The sequence below is a fragment of the Protomyctophum parallelum genome (assembly GCF_964188405.1).
Source record: "Protomyctophum parallelum genome assembly, chromosome: 1".
NCBI lineage: Eukaryota > Metazoa > Chordata > Actinopteri > Myctophiformes > Myctophidae > Protomyctophum > Protomyctophum parallelum.
Genome location: NC_139697.1, coordinates 29,163,097 through 29,178,635, shown reverse-complemented (window position 1 = coordinate 29,178,635; position 15,539 = coordinate 29,163,097). Strand labels below are relative to the sequence as shown.

General features: G+C 38.9%; 1 protein-coding gene across 3 annotated transcripts in view; it reads right to left on the bottom strand.

The window, feature by feature from the left end:
• Positions 1–15,018, bottom strand: part of rpl14 (ribosomal protein L14) — a 143,006-nt gene extending 127,988 nt beyond the window's left edge. For 2 of the 3 annotated variants that reach the window (XM_083768320.1, XM_083768319.1), the window contains exons 1-6: positions 14,959–15,018; positions 13,880–13,981; positions 13,582–13,676; positions 12,917–13,016; positions 11,823–11,876; positions 11,538–11,601 (exon numbers count right to left, since the gene is read on the bottom strand). In XM_083768320.1, coding sequence (XP_083624446.1) covers positions 11,539–11,601; positions 11,823–11,876; positions 12,917–13,016; positions 13,582–13,676; positions 13,880–13,981; positions 14,959–14,961 — 417 coding nt within the window. In that variant the 5' untranslated portion in view covers positions 14,962–15,018 and the 3' untranslated portion in view covers position 11,538. Of the gene's footprint in view, positions 1–11,500; positions 11,602–11,822; positions 11,877–12,916; positions 13,017–13,581; positions 13,677–13,879; positions 13,982–14,958 lie in introns of those variants that run through there. The other variant, XM_083768318.1, reaches the window with a different exon arrangement.
• Between the last annotated feature and the right edge of the window lie 521 nt (positions 15,019–15,539).

The window sequence follows — 15,539 nt, the reverse complement described above, 5'->3', positions numbered from 1 at the left end:
GATGCTGAACACATGCATAGCACAGAAAACCATCCCTTCTGTCTGGGAAAAGGCCAACGTGGTTGCAATCCCTAAACCTGGCATAGACCCATTATCCACAAAGAGCTACCGACCCATTTCCCTCTGCATCACCTACAAGGCTATATGAGAAGCTGCTACTCCAACGCCTTGTTGCCACTCATAGATACCAAGCTGACTAAAGACCAAGCTGGTTTCCGTCCCAGCCGCTCCTGTGCTGGACAGAGCTCAACCTCACCCAACACATTGAGGATGGGTTTGAGGGGAAACAAATAACTGGAGCAGCATTCAGAGATCTCTCTGCTGCCTACGACACTGTCCAACACCGCACAATGGTCAGGAAAAGCCTCCTCAACAACAGGCGCTTCTATGTTCAGTTAAATGACCAGAGGAGTAAATGGAAAGCCGAAAAGAACGGCCTCCCACAAGGTAGCGCGCTCGCCCCCCTCCTTTTCAATATCTAAACAAACGACCAGCCACTTGAAACCCAACCCATCAAAAACCCAACTATGCAGCTTCCACCTGAGGAACCGAGACGCAAAAAAAGAACTGAGCATCACAAACTCTCAAACCATACCCACCCCATGTAACTTGGAGTTACACTGGACAGTTTAACGTCATGCCCAGGACGAAAAGTTATAGAGAACACCAACATGACAAACCCTACACTTAAACCCTCTATATTTAATAAAAAACAATTCTGGACAGGAATCCTGTATTGCAGGGGTGCCCAAAAGGTACATCGTGATCTACCAGTAATCACAAAGGCTGTGCAGGTAGACCATATGGCATGCCCCTGTATATAATCTATCACTTGAATTAAGGTGACTTGACACCAGCTCAAATGTTGCACACAAACATCAGTAGCAAAAGTACAAAGTTATTGTGACAGTAATAATTGCTATAGTGTGTGTTCAGTAACAGGAATATTCCTGTCTCTCCAGCTCTTTAATAAATAGAAAAGGGTTTAATCAGGAGTTGTAGTAGCCACAGGATAATCAAAGCGGTGGATATTGCTCTTGTCTTCATGTCTTTATGTATGTAAATTGTCTTGTTGTTTGTGTTATGTCAAATGCGTGTATACGTGTTCTGCATATACTTGGCTGCTGTGTTGCAAGATAATGGGAGTTACTGATACTATGGGACTGAATGGGAGTGAAAGGGAGGTACTGTTACTATGGGACTGATACTATGGGAGTGCATGGGAGTGGATGGGAGTGAATGGGAGGTATTGTTACTATGGGACTGATACTATGGGAGTGAATGGGACTGAATGGGATGTACTGTTACTATGTGACTGAATGGGAGTGAATAAAAGTGAATGGGAGTGAATGGGACTGAGTGGGAGTGAATGGGAGGTACTGTGACTATGGGACTGTGTTTAACAAAAAGCTGGAGAGACCGGGAGACCTCTGTTACTGAACAAACACTATAGCAATGATTACTGTCACAATATAGAGCTATTTAACACTGTTACGAGAACACACCTTAGCAATGATTACTGTCACAATATCTATTTAACACTGTTACTGAACACACACTATAGCAATGATTTCTGTCACACTATAGAGCTATTTAACACTGTTACTGAACACACACTCTATAGCAATGATTACTGTCACAATACAGAGCAATTTAATTTAGGTAACCAAATTGACCCCAATAGTAGATCTTTACACTCTCAATAGTTCAATTGTTGTTAAGCATCTGCTTAATTTCCAAAAAACTACACAATTAGAGAATGTAGAAGATTGCTACTTTTGATCCTTTAATTATATAATGCTGATTGTAGCATAGTGGTTAGTGACTGAGCTTTGTTAACATGAGTGCCCGGGATCGTTTCCCACCAATTTTAAAGAATGTTTGTTGCTTCGCGCCAATTTTCACAGAATGTGTGTCCTTTACCTACCAAACAATACTCTTCTCACCTCTAGTCGATTATTTATTCAGCGTTTGAACCACGGACCAACATTTGACGCCATCTAGTCTCTCAGACCCATTTGAGCCACTGACCACCATTGTGAGAGTCTATTAATGTGAAATGGTGGTCCGTGGCTCAAACATGTTATCACTTTTTAAGTTACTTATTGTGTTTAGAATCTGTGACCAGTGCCAGCAGAATATGCCTCAACTCGATTTTTACAGATTACAGTAAATTATTAAAGTACAGAATGTAAGCTTTCATATGATGTATCATTCAATGAAATTGGACAATAATTGAAGGAGATATGACCATCTAAAACTTGTTGAAACAGAAACCCCAAAGCAGAGAATAAGCCATGCAAAGAATCCTGAAATTTTAGCACCACTTGAATGGGTGTGACAATAGATACTTGTCCACAACCCTAATTTCTTGCATAATCACTCCCCCACCCACTAACCACTCCCCCACTAGGTTAAAGTAAAAGTAAGTAAAAGTAAAGAAATATAGGACTGAAGTTGTTTAGTGTATATTTTGTAATAATACAATCTAAAAAGTAACTAGTAGGCTAACAGAGTTTTCAATGGATATAGGCTATGTAGTTTTAGACCAATGCTTTAACATGTGTGCAATGAAACAAAGGGCAGAAGAATGAGATCTAACACCTTAGGTGCCCCAATAAACCCTTTTGAAAGTACAACAATTCAATTTAACTTATACACTACCTGGTTGTAAATAGCTGCAGTACAGAATTTTATGCAGGTCTACTTTAAGCAATCAAAGTCAGACAATTGACCCAGTATTTTGCTATTTAAAAAAAACAGATACAGCAAACAGCAAGTCATAATGATCATTAGTCAATTGATACCGTTTCGTAGAGACGGCCTACACGACGGTGATCTTGGCGCTGGGTGCGCGAGGGAAAAAATAAAGCGATTTCCCGACATTTCCTTTTCAATTGATACCGTTTCATAGAGACGGCCTACACAAACGTTCTATATACCAAATGAAAGCCTGCATTTCATAGTTTACATAGTATATAACCTTTTTTTAAATGAGCAAGAAATGAGCGACACAGACGGCTAGCTAACTAGGCTAGCTAGCTTCTAGCCTGTTGTTTGTTGGTGAAAGACTCCAAGTTGGGAAGTGTATTTCAGCGAGTAGCTATACGTGGTTTTGTTTATTTACTCCAAGCTGGGAAGTGTATTTCAGCGAGTAGCAGCGAGGGTTATACTTTACAGAAAATAAACAAAACCACGTATAGCTACTCGCTGAAATACACTTCCCAGCTTGGAGTCTTTCACCAACAAACAACAGGCTAGAAGCTAGCTAGCCTAGTTAGCTAGCCGTCTGTGTCGTGTGTTAAAGAGCAAAGAGCCAAGATCATAAGTCTTATACGTTCTTTTAATCATAACTCGCTCATTTCTAATGTGAGTCTATAAATGTAACATGGTGGTCCGTGGCTCAAATACTTAATGAATAATGGACCTCGACTAGATGGAAAAACAATTGTGTTTGTTTTGGTAAGAAGGAAAAACACTCGGTCATCGACGGGCCGTTGTTTATAAACCTTCAACAGTAACCAATCGGCTACTGAAACACTGTTTTACGGTTTCGTACAAACATCATATATAAACATCATAACAAGTAACTTCAAGTGATAGACGTTTGAACACAAAAACAACAACAGCGTTAAGTATTAAATAACATTTAATCACTTACTTGCTCCGAAGACGGACCCGGAAGATGGTGACGTGGCACTTCCAAACAAACACTGACCAAGCCGACCTCCACGCGTCTCTTCCGTATTTGAGGACGGCGGCACTTCCTTCCGGTGTGAGGCCACGCCCGCGAGATTTAACCGCGAATCTATTGTAGTCATAATTTGTAGTCCTCCTACGTTACATCCGGGTCCCTTGGTCCCATCCGCTTCTAATGCAAAATAGCTACATATGAACGCGTGAATCTTTTTTTTTTTTTTTTTACAATAACGTTATTTGTCAGAAAGGAAGCCATTGAGGGTTAAAATGGGTCTTAATGCTTCCAACTCATATAACTGTCACCAACAACACTTTTAATGATATTACATGAAGCAGACAGCCCTGTGATGAAACCTTTAGCATTACACTGTGGTTAATACGTTTTTATTCACAATGGAATGTTATTGTACTCTTAATATATCATGGTGTAGCACAGCACAGTAGATTCATATTTCAATCGATCTGGGATGTTAAAATTGTGCAAAACTCTGTTCAATGAATGGCCTCTTCTGCTACATTAAAAATTACTAAACATTAAACGTTACTTATACCTGTTATTGAGACTCCTATAGAGCATGTTGACATGGATAGCTTGGTTAGTAGTATCTCTGTTAGTTAATGCAGTTTGATTGATTAAATTAATAGCCTATTTTATTAGACAGAAATGTAGAACAGTAGTGTCATAGAGTGGAAAATGCCATTTGGTTTAATGTCACAGAATGCAGTGCCACGTAGAGCAGCATGATAAATGGTTAACTTTATAGTGTGTTCAAAAATGGCAGATCTGCAAGTTCAGTGTCTTGAATGAGATGTGCTGTGAGTTTGCATATCTGCTATTGTCCAGCATAGGACCGTTGCACAGTGAAGTATAAACAAGGCTTTAGGATTTATAAGTCGTTTTTAGAATATAATAGAATATTCACTCCAGTGAATAGCATTTATCCATTTAGATAACTTTTTGATGTTATTTAATTACTTATTTTTACACAGAAACATAATGTGTGTCTTTACAATAACTGTAATGTAATAATAATACTAATAATGTAATGTAATAATTATTAATTAAATAGCCTTATTTTATTCTGAAGGCAACCGGATGTCTTAAATTAGCTAGCTCTCAGACAGGAAGTTCTAAATTAGCTCAAAAGACGGAGCCTAAGGCGGCCTAGTACAATTATAGATTATACAATTACCTTCTGCTGCCACCTAGTGGATTGATGATTAAAGTTTCTTTATTAGGAAAAATACCCTTTTCGAGGGGCTCCCAACACAGATACATGTCACAACATTATTGTACATGTAAACAGTAAAACAAAACAAATTACATACACCTAACATGGACAGGACAAAACATTAAACATTGAAAACCTTACCTCATTACGGCTTTGAATCCAATAATATAATGTAGCACATTATGAAGATTATATGTCTTATACAGTGAGTGTAAAAAATATAATAAAATAATAGTAATACAAAATAAAATAATGAAATAAAGGAATAAACATGGTGATATAATGGCATATTTACCGAAAGCAAGAACATAAGACATTGAAGTAGGAAGACAGTGCACTTTTGAAAACTGGGAATGATGAGATGGATCTAATGTTATTTGGTATAGTATTCCAGTCTGTAGGCCAGTGTAGGGGCTTTAAAGGAAAAGGCATATTTACCAAATTCAATACTAACCAAAGGAACATTAAAGTAAACCTGAGTGGAGTGTCTGGTACGTTGTGTTGACGGGATAGAAGTTAAATAACGTTTGAGGTAAATAGGATAATTGAAATAAATACATTTAAAAACCAGTTGAAGCCAGTGCATGTGTCTTCTTGTAAAGGTGTCCATTGAAGTCTGTCATACATTATGCAATGGTGTGTGAGAAAAGGACAGCCAAGGACAAATCGACAGTCTATTGCATGCAATGGGAGCCTTGGGAGGCCATAGTTCACCAATGTAGCCAAGGACCTGCGTAAATTGCAAATAGCCCAGAATAAGCCCCGTTCCGACCGGCCAAAGCTGGAAATGAAAGCAAAGCTGAACTCATTTCGAAGCTGCTTTTTTTTTAGAAAGTGGGCGTGTACAAGGGACCTGTCACTCAAGCTGCCTGGACTGCAGATGAGAAAGAAAACGGGCAGTTTGAGCAGATGCGCATTTGAAAGTCTAAAATGTAAAATAGCGACTGTAGAGGAGAAATAATTATATATTTAGTTACATCATACACTACGTATGGATGAATAAATAATATAATCTTGGTAAACTTGTTTGTAAATAACCGAACGAGACTACGGACCCGATCTCGTTCCTCCCTCTTTTACCCCAGCTGAAGTGCTCGTCTTGGGGTTGGGAAAACCCCCCACTCCGCTCTCCTCCTCCTCCTCCGCCACGAGCAAAACTCTCCGGGCATTTTTTTAAATAGCGGCTCTGTATGTAATGTTAATGTTGATTTAGCAAGAGCATACCGTAGAAATACAATTGTATATATCCAGCACGTCGTAAAAGCAATTAAAACAGCTTATGTTAACGTGTGATTTCCGGACATTCAGTCCCAAGTCTCAAGTCCGGGGAAGGGAGCCCCCGCGGCCCTGTCTGTCTGTCACTGACCCTCCTCTGGTCTGCTCCTCCCGGGGAAAACATTGTGCCAACTAGTAGGCTAGGCATACTTTAATTACTTAATAAACAATCAATATCTAAATTGATTAAAATAATCAATATCTAAATAAAATAAATAATCAATACCTATACCATCACTGTGCTTTAAATATGTTTAAATATAATTCTCTAATTCTGCGAGAGTGTGTGTGTGTGTGTGTGGGGGGGGGGGGGGGGGGGGGGTTGTGTACGTGTGTGTGCATGAGTGATATCGTTTACTTAACATTAGCATTAATAGTTAATGGGGCCAGTATATACGTTATATGGCATATATATATACGGGCCATTTATAGCATTATATCGCTCTCTCTCTCTCTCTCTCTCTCTCTCTCTCTCTCTCTCACACACACACACACACACACACACACACACACACACACACACACACACATGACGACCGGCACATGACAGGTCGGATCAGGGATGTCCCATTGTCCGCATGCATATCGATATCATACAACTGATATCATACATATCATACAACTGACACACACACACACACACACACACACACACACACACACACACGACGACGACGACCGGCTGAGAGCGGGCTTCTTTATGCACTGTTTAGTCCACATTCAGCGACGGACAGCGCCGTTCTGGACTGGGCAATAGTCCGCATCAATGGCTTCGATGAGAACCGGGGCGGGGGGGTGAATGCAGGAACTTCTCCCCAGAAAAAGTATCAATCCACTGGGAACACGGAACACAACCTGTTTTCACCGCTTCGACAACTTGTTTCTCATATAAACTTTAATTTCTATCGATAAAATCGGCCATGGTCTTGCCAAATATCCATTCATATTTCATATACAGCCCATATTTAAAAAGTATTTTTTTAAATGCGGAGAATCGGGCCGGACAGCTCTCGGAGAGACTTTTGGTTTTGTGAAATGACCTAAACTCCGCCCCCTTAAACCACGCTGTGCTCTGATTGGCTACACGCAGCTTTGAAAAGCTCCAGCGTTTCAAAGCAGCTTTAAAGTTGAGTTTTGGTGAGCATGAAAGCAAAGCAAAAAAAAAAAAGCTGTTCATTCCAAGCTTCAAAGCTCAAAAGCTGCTCTTCTTAAGCCCCGTTCCGACCGGCCAAAGCTGGAAATAAGAGCAAAGCTAAACTCATTTCGAAGCTGCTTTTTTTTGAGAAAGTGGGCGTGTACAAGGTACCTGTCACTCAAGCTGGCTTGAGCTGAGAGAAAACAGGCAGTTTAAGCAGATGCGCAATTGGTTTATTGCGTTCATGTAGGCCTATCGATGAACCTCATAGCAAAAGTTGAAAGACAGTAGATAGCCTATGTTTATAGATAGATAAAACACAATCCCCCCCCGTGTGTGTGTGTGTGTGTGTGTGTGTGTGTGTGTGTGTGTGTGTGTGTGTGTGGGTGTGGGTGTGTGTGTGTGTGTGTGTGCGCGCGAGAGAGATCAATATAATATTATATCAGTTGAATGATATGCATGCGGACATCCATGATCCTCCGACTGTAAATGATAATGTGAAAAATCTAATTAATTATACATCATTTGGAAGTCCCTGACATGAGAAAAACTGGATTAAACTGATATGAACTAAATGATATGATACTGACCATGACACTGACATGATACTGACCATGATACTGACATGATACTGACCATGATACTGACATGATACTGACATGATACTGACCATGATACTGACATGATACTGACCATGATACTGACATGATACTGGCCATGATACTGACATGATACTGACCATGATACTGACATGATACTGGCCATGATACTGACATGATACTGAAAATAAAAATAAGTAAATAAATAAAATAATAAATAAATAAAATAATAAATAAATAAATAGTTGTGAAAGTTATTAATTAATTAAATTAAAGTATGCCTAGCCTACTAGTTGGCACAATGATTTATTTATTTATTTATAATTTTATTTATTTATTATTATTTATTTTTTTATTTTTATTTTTTTATTATTATTTATATTAATATAAATATTATTATTTATATATATATATATATATATATATATTTTTTTTATCATGTCAGTATCATGGTCAGTATCATGTCAGTATCATGGTCAGTATCATGTCAGTATCATGTCAGTATCATGGTCAGTATCATGTCAGTGTCATGTTAGTATCATGGTCAGTATCATGGTCAGTATCATGGTCAGTATCATGGTCAGTATCATGTCAGTATCATGGTAGTATCATGTCAGTATCATGTCAGTATCATGGCCAGTATCATGTCAGTATCATGTCAGTATCATGGTCAGTATCATGGCCAGTATCATGTCAGTATCATGTCAGTATCATGTCAGTATCATGGCCAGTATCATGTCAGTATCATGTCAGTATCATGGTCAGTATCATGTCAGTATCATGACAGTATCATGTCAGTATCATGTCAGTATCATGTCAGTATCATGGTCAGTATCATGGTCAGTATCATGTCAGTATCATGTCAGTATCATGTCAGTATCATGGTCAGTATCATGTCAGTATCATGACAGTATCATGTCAGTATCATGTCAGTATCATGGTCAGTATCATGTCAGTATCATGTCAGTATCATGGCCAGTATCATGTCAGTATCATGTCAGTATCATATAATTTAGTTCATATCAGTTTAATCCAGTTTTTCTCATGTCAGGGACTTCCAAATGATGTATAATTAATTAGATTTTTCACATTATCATTTACAGTCGGAGGATCATGGATGTCCGCATGCATATCATTCAACTGATTATTATTATAATATTATAATTATAATATTATATTGATCTCTCTCGCGCACACACACACACACACACACACACACACACACACACACACACACGGGGGGATTGTGTTTTATCTATCTATAAACATAGGCTATCTACTGTCTTTCAACTTTTGCTATGAGGTTCATCGATAGGCCTACATGAACGCAATAAACCAATTGAAATGATTCCCTCAAATAAATCTAATCTATATGCCATTGGTTTATCGATTCAGAACGCAGCAAACCAATCACAAAACACGTGCAACATATTGCATAAATAAAGGTATGATTCACGGTGCCCATGTTTCAACAATCAACATAGCTACCGACCGACACACACACACACACACACACACACACACACACACACACACACACATGACGACCGGCACATGACAGGTCGGATCAGGGATGTCCGCGCGCATGCATATCGATATCATACAACTGATATAATATAAATTATTGATCTCTCTCTCGCGCGCACACACACACACACACACACACACACACACACACACACACACACACACACACACACACACGTGTCCCCGTGTCGGGCGCTCAATATCACACACACACACACACACACACACACACACACACACACACACACATACGACGACCGGCTGAGAGCGGCCGTCTCCTCACCCTTTTCTCGGCGAATGTTTGGCCACTTTGGGGGAAAACTCCGACACCGGTTGGAACTATATTGTTTAATTGTTTTTCCATCTATCGATCTATATCTGCTAATTCATCAGCCGTGTGTGTGTGTGCACTGTTTAGTCCACATTCAGCGACGGACAGCGCCGTTCTGGACTGGGCAGTAGTCCGCAACTCCGCATGAATGGCTTCGATGAGAACCGGGGCGGGGGGGTGAATGCAGGAACTATTCTCCCCAGAAAAAGTCTCAATCCAGTGGGAACACGGAACACAACCTGTTTTCACCGCTTCGACAACTTGTTTCTCATATAAACTTTAATTTCTATCGATAAAATCGGCTATGGTCTTGCCAAATATCCTTTCATATTTCATATACAGCCCATATTTAAAAAGTATATTTTTTAATTCGGAGAATTGCAGCGGACAGCTTTTGCACAGCCTTTTCGTTTTGTGAAATGGTCTCAACTCCGCCCCCTCAAACCACGCTGTGCTCTGATTGGCTACACGCAGCTTTGAAAAGCTCCAGCGTTTCAAAGCAGCAATAAAGTTGAGTTTTGGTGAGCATGAAAGCAAAGCAAAAACAAAAAGCTGTTCATTCCAAGCTTCAAAGCTCAAAAGCTGCTCTTCATAGAGATAACATGGGACCACGAAGCCAAAGCAGAAGCTAGCTTGGGCGGTGGAACATTTGTTCAAATAAAAAAACAAAATGCTCATAAAAAATGTTTCATTATACCAGTGATACAAACATAATACCAGACATGTTGCAATGTGTCGATTTACAGTGCCAAGAACTGGTGCAATGAAGAATAGTCATGTACAGGGCAATGACTTTCTGGAACTCAGTATGCATCACAGAAATTAAGGGTAAAAGGCATTTCCAATAAGACTTTTCTTATGGAAAAGTTGTAATTATGTTTATGTCAATACACCAGGTAATACAATCTAGAGTGAATGCACTAATGGTAGTGTTTATGCTGTAATGTATTATTTTCTTGTGACATCTAGTTTTTATTTCTATTTTCTTATTTTTGTATGTAGCTGTTGCCAGGTGTAACAGTTAACGGGGATCCTAAAAACTAAACCAAACCTTTTCTACCATCTGAAAATGAACACACTTTGAGAAATGCATAAATACAGTAGCCCAAGTAGAGATGAAAAAGCCAAAATTCTATTATTGTAAAAGACCTCAAACACATTGTCAAGTTCACTACCAAGTATCTGAAAAACTATAACACATCCAAAACAAATTTTAAACCTTTGAACACTTGTCACAACACCGTCATTTAAGTCTAAATGATGCTTTAACCATGCAAAATTATTTTAAGCACCACATATATGTTGTGTAATATAAGTCATCACATTTTTTTGTTACTTAGTGTAGTAGGTTAGTGTAAATATTTTACATTAAAACAAAATGTTTAATTAAAAGTGTAAAGCTCAATAGTCTTGGCAGTAATCATTGATAAAGCATTCGTTCAGTAACTTGGCTCTCTTCAGCTCCATCATCTCTCCCAATTTAACGTTTATCCTGCATCCATTCTCCTGATTGGATAAAATTGGAATACCGATCTAAAAATACATTTGTTTATTAAAAATCTGGTGATCCGTTACTAAACTACAGCAATATTTACTATCAGTATTATAGAGCCATTTAACAAGAATTATAATCAGGAAATATCATTTACCCTACCTTTAACTAATTAGGTAAATTTATTTTTGGGAAAAAAAAGGGACAAGATTACAAGTCAAGACTTTTATTTTGTTTCTCAGGATTAATCACTTTTTTGCAGCGGCCTCCTTCTGCAGTTTCTTTACTTCAGTCCTGATGATCTTGTTCCTCTGCAGAGTGAACACAGAAAGACATGCTTTAGATAAAATGAAATAAGAAACTGGAAGTTTTGCCTTTTAGCGTCACAATGCTGGATTTCAAAATAAACCAGGATGTGTTCTGTACACTTGGGTTTATATTTAAGTGCAAAGTTGAAATCTCTTGTGAGGGTGTAAATTGCAGTAAGCAGCTACTAGAAAATGCGTTGCCTTGGCGTTTCTCTTAAACTTACCATCCTCTTGGCCTTCATTACTTTGAAGCGGTCGAAGTCGCTCATTTTGGCCCTCTGCAAAGACAAGTCAAAGTTACAGGTCAGAAGCCGAAACTGAGAAGAAAAAAAAACTAACAACATTTCAGCTACAAGTAAACAATATAAAATAGTCTAATCGGGGGACAGTGGAGGAGTTCATCAATCACATATCGTTGCTCTGTTGGTTTTATGGAGCTTCGTTTGGTCTTCCCCTGAGCTGCTGATATAATTATGATTGTACTTTGATAATTATTATAAATTTATATGTGTATGTTTTTATCAAGCATAACCCAAGGAGGGTTTTTTTGTGCAAAACTAATGCTTGAAGCATGTTGGCTCAGGGAAAGCCTTAAGGGAAAAGAAAAAATCATGTTAAACAAACATAGAATAGCAGTTGGTTATTCTGATTAAACTTAAGGTATATTCAGTGATTTCACTCAAAAAACCTTAGGTTTCGTTTTTGGCTTAGGCTTAGGTTTGGTTTTCGTCCAATCAGGATAGTCAAAAACGAAACCTAAGGTTTTTTGACCCCCAGGGGTTAACTGGGGACAGGGAGGAACTCCTTATATGGCCAGCACACTCTATAGTAGGGAGGATTATCACAACAAAAAAAAGAAGTGATATTTGAATTAAGTGAAATCACTGAATATACCTTTAATGATTTCCAACGGGGAGTTCCAATTTAAACAAGTTATAAATACCGGTATAACACTTTGTGCAGTATCCAGAGAGGATATAAATTAAAATTACACAGACAACCTGCTTGTCTGTGTCTGTCCAATTTGGCAGTCATGTAAGAATCACACTTTAAGTCCCACAATTTATCCCTTACAATTTGAAATGCTTTGGGATATTCGTCATGTGCATGATTCTTGTCTGATTATGAACGCTCAAATCCAATTGGCCTTCAGGAGTGAACAAAGCTGTATTCATTTGTAAGTTTGTGAAACATGTCAACCTTCATTATACAACTGTAGTGTGCTCCATTACCATGTCAATGAACGAACAGAATAAAATAAAGCATGATGTGTAATGTGAGCATTACAGCAAGTTGTGGGGTCTTCTCTTGGCATTACCTTTTGTCTGGCCTCAATTTTCTTTGCCCAGCTGCTTTCGGCCCACTTCTCATTGACTTGTGCCTTCTCCCATGCTTTTCTCACAAATTTCTGACGGGCACTGTGTGGAAACAAGATATAAGCCACTGGTAAAAACAGCAGGAATAAATAATGCAAAAAACTACCCGTTGTAAAATTTCCTGAAATCAGAAGGTTTTTACAATCAAACTAGTGGTTATTCCAGTAGTTGCGTTCCAATAATTTTCATAAGATTGACGTTTGATTCCAATGCTCAGCCCATTAGGTAGCACAGTAATTTCTTCTAGCTATTGCTGCGCAGACAGACAAATGCCATTTTCTATCGTGCAATTGCATTCAGCCAATGACTAAAGTCTTCAGTTTTTATTAGGTCATGGTACACATGTGCAAGTTTTTGTCCAGCTCACTTCCATTTTAAGCAAGCGAAGTGATGCAGCTTCTGGTGGCGAAGCTGCATCCCTTCGCTTGCTTAACTTAATTTTGGTGACCTTTAACACAGATTTCAACTCTGCAGAAGTTGGCCATTAGCAAGCATTCTTTGTAACAACTCTGCATAACAACTGCTGCTTCGGCTAGAATAAATGGCCATGGCTATCAATACAATGTTATGCTCAGATTACTCAAGGGTCATCAGTGCTGTAACTCACCTGTGTGGTACTTTGATCACGTAGTCAGTGAGCTGCATGCGCTTAAAGGCCATGGCTTGCCTTCTCACACCTGTGCAGGGGCCATCAACCAGAGCCTAAAAAGAGGAAATTAAGTTTATATAAAGGTTTGCAGTACAAAGTGTTAATTTATCCATTTGTGGCTAAGAGTGCAGACATGTAACTGTTAGATGTCATTTAGGGGGTGGGGGGTCAGCGGCAAAACATTTTTGGGGAACTTGCCATGGAAAGGTTTGAGCACCACTCAAGATTTTCAGTGGACAAAGGTCCATAATCTCACCCTGTTTTGGTCGATGACATCAACGATGGCCACCAGCTTGCCAGAATGTGAACCGAAGGAGATGTAGGCGACGCGGCCAACCTCGACGAAGCGCTTGAACACCTGGGGGACAACATACAGTGTTGAGTTTAGCAAAAACAACAGTTTCTGGAGTTTGTCATCTTTTTTGGATCTTGGCAAGACAGGCCCTTGTAACCATGTGTTAAATAAATTCAATGGTTTTTCCGATATGAATTAACGGATAAAGCAAAAATTCAATTTTAAACTATATCAATGCTTCAGTGGGTGTTGGGTCCCAAGGAAATAATCATAAATGTTGGTGTTGGGAGGGATATATAGCTCAAATCGACAAGAGGTCCCTGGCACAAAGCAGTCATGTCCCCAGCAAATAATCGTAAATGTTGATGTTGGAAGGGGGGGTATATTCTCAAATCGACAGGTCCCTGGCACAAAACATTTTCTGATGGGGTCCTCATCCAAATATATACGAATTTGGGGGTCCTTGACACAGACGTTTGGCAACGACTGGCTTACAATTAACAGACAAAGACATAATCACGTAGGCAAAGATGCAATTTGAAATAAAAACATCGAAATAATCTAGCATCTAAAATTTAAATGCAACGTATTAGAGCTATGGACCAGAGCTAAGCATGCCCGTTTACGGTGTGTATATATACAAAAAAAACTAGCATACCGTAGGCTAGCCTATGCTATCGAATTACGTTAGCATTTCGACTAATTGTGGGGACGGACCTGCAGCTCCTAGTCAAAGCAAGCAAACTTATCCACCATGTTAACAATTGTAATATATAAGACACAGACGTTAGACTGTCAAGAGTGGTGTCTTTTCTATCGGCCCTGGAGGACCACGTTGTAGAGCGAGCCACATCCAACATTTCTCCGCGATGGTTTTAGTTTATTGCGTATATAAATACAACCTTTAAGAACCTCACAAATGTTTGTAGCAATGTATAAGTAACAAATGTGTGTGTGGTTGTCGTACACGGATGCCAATAGCGGCTAATAATTTAAATAACATCGTTTTTGTAAATGCTAACGCTCCATGAAGAACTCACCATGATGGCTGTCCGCGAGGAGAAAGGACGTGACGACTTCCGCCCAACGCTATTACTCTTTCCGCCCAGCAAATGCGCAGGCGCAGTTGGTTGTCATTAATTTACATTATTTGTAACTTTCTATTCCCATCACATTTGTTTTGTACACATAATAATGTTTGTATGTGTTGATGACATTTATTATTGTGCTACTTTTTGTATGATGTCGATGAATTGAATACGACTACAATGAAAACAATCCCCAGGACTGTTTTGTTATCATTTAGCTATTTGTCTCGTTTACAAATAAAGTATTCAACCAATCAAAAATGAATATACTTGGTGGAATTATTAATTTAACAGAATTATTTTTAATTAATTCAATACGCGGTTGAGGTTCAAATTGCAGTATTGCACTGATTCAGTGCAATCAATTTGAATCTTATGTTCCCTTCAGTGCCACTGAAGGCCTGCTGTTAAGTGGCATAATTAGACATGCGAATGGTTTATATATAGGCCTAAGATTCATTGAACAGAAATAGTAATCGAAGTTGTCATTTCAAAGCTACCACCACTACTAGTATGTGCGATAGAATGTTGTA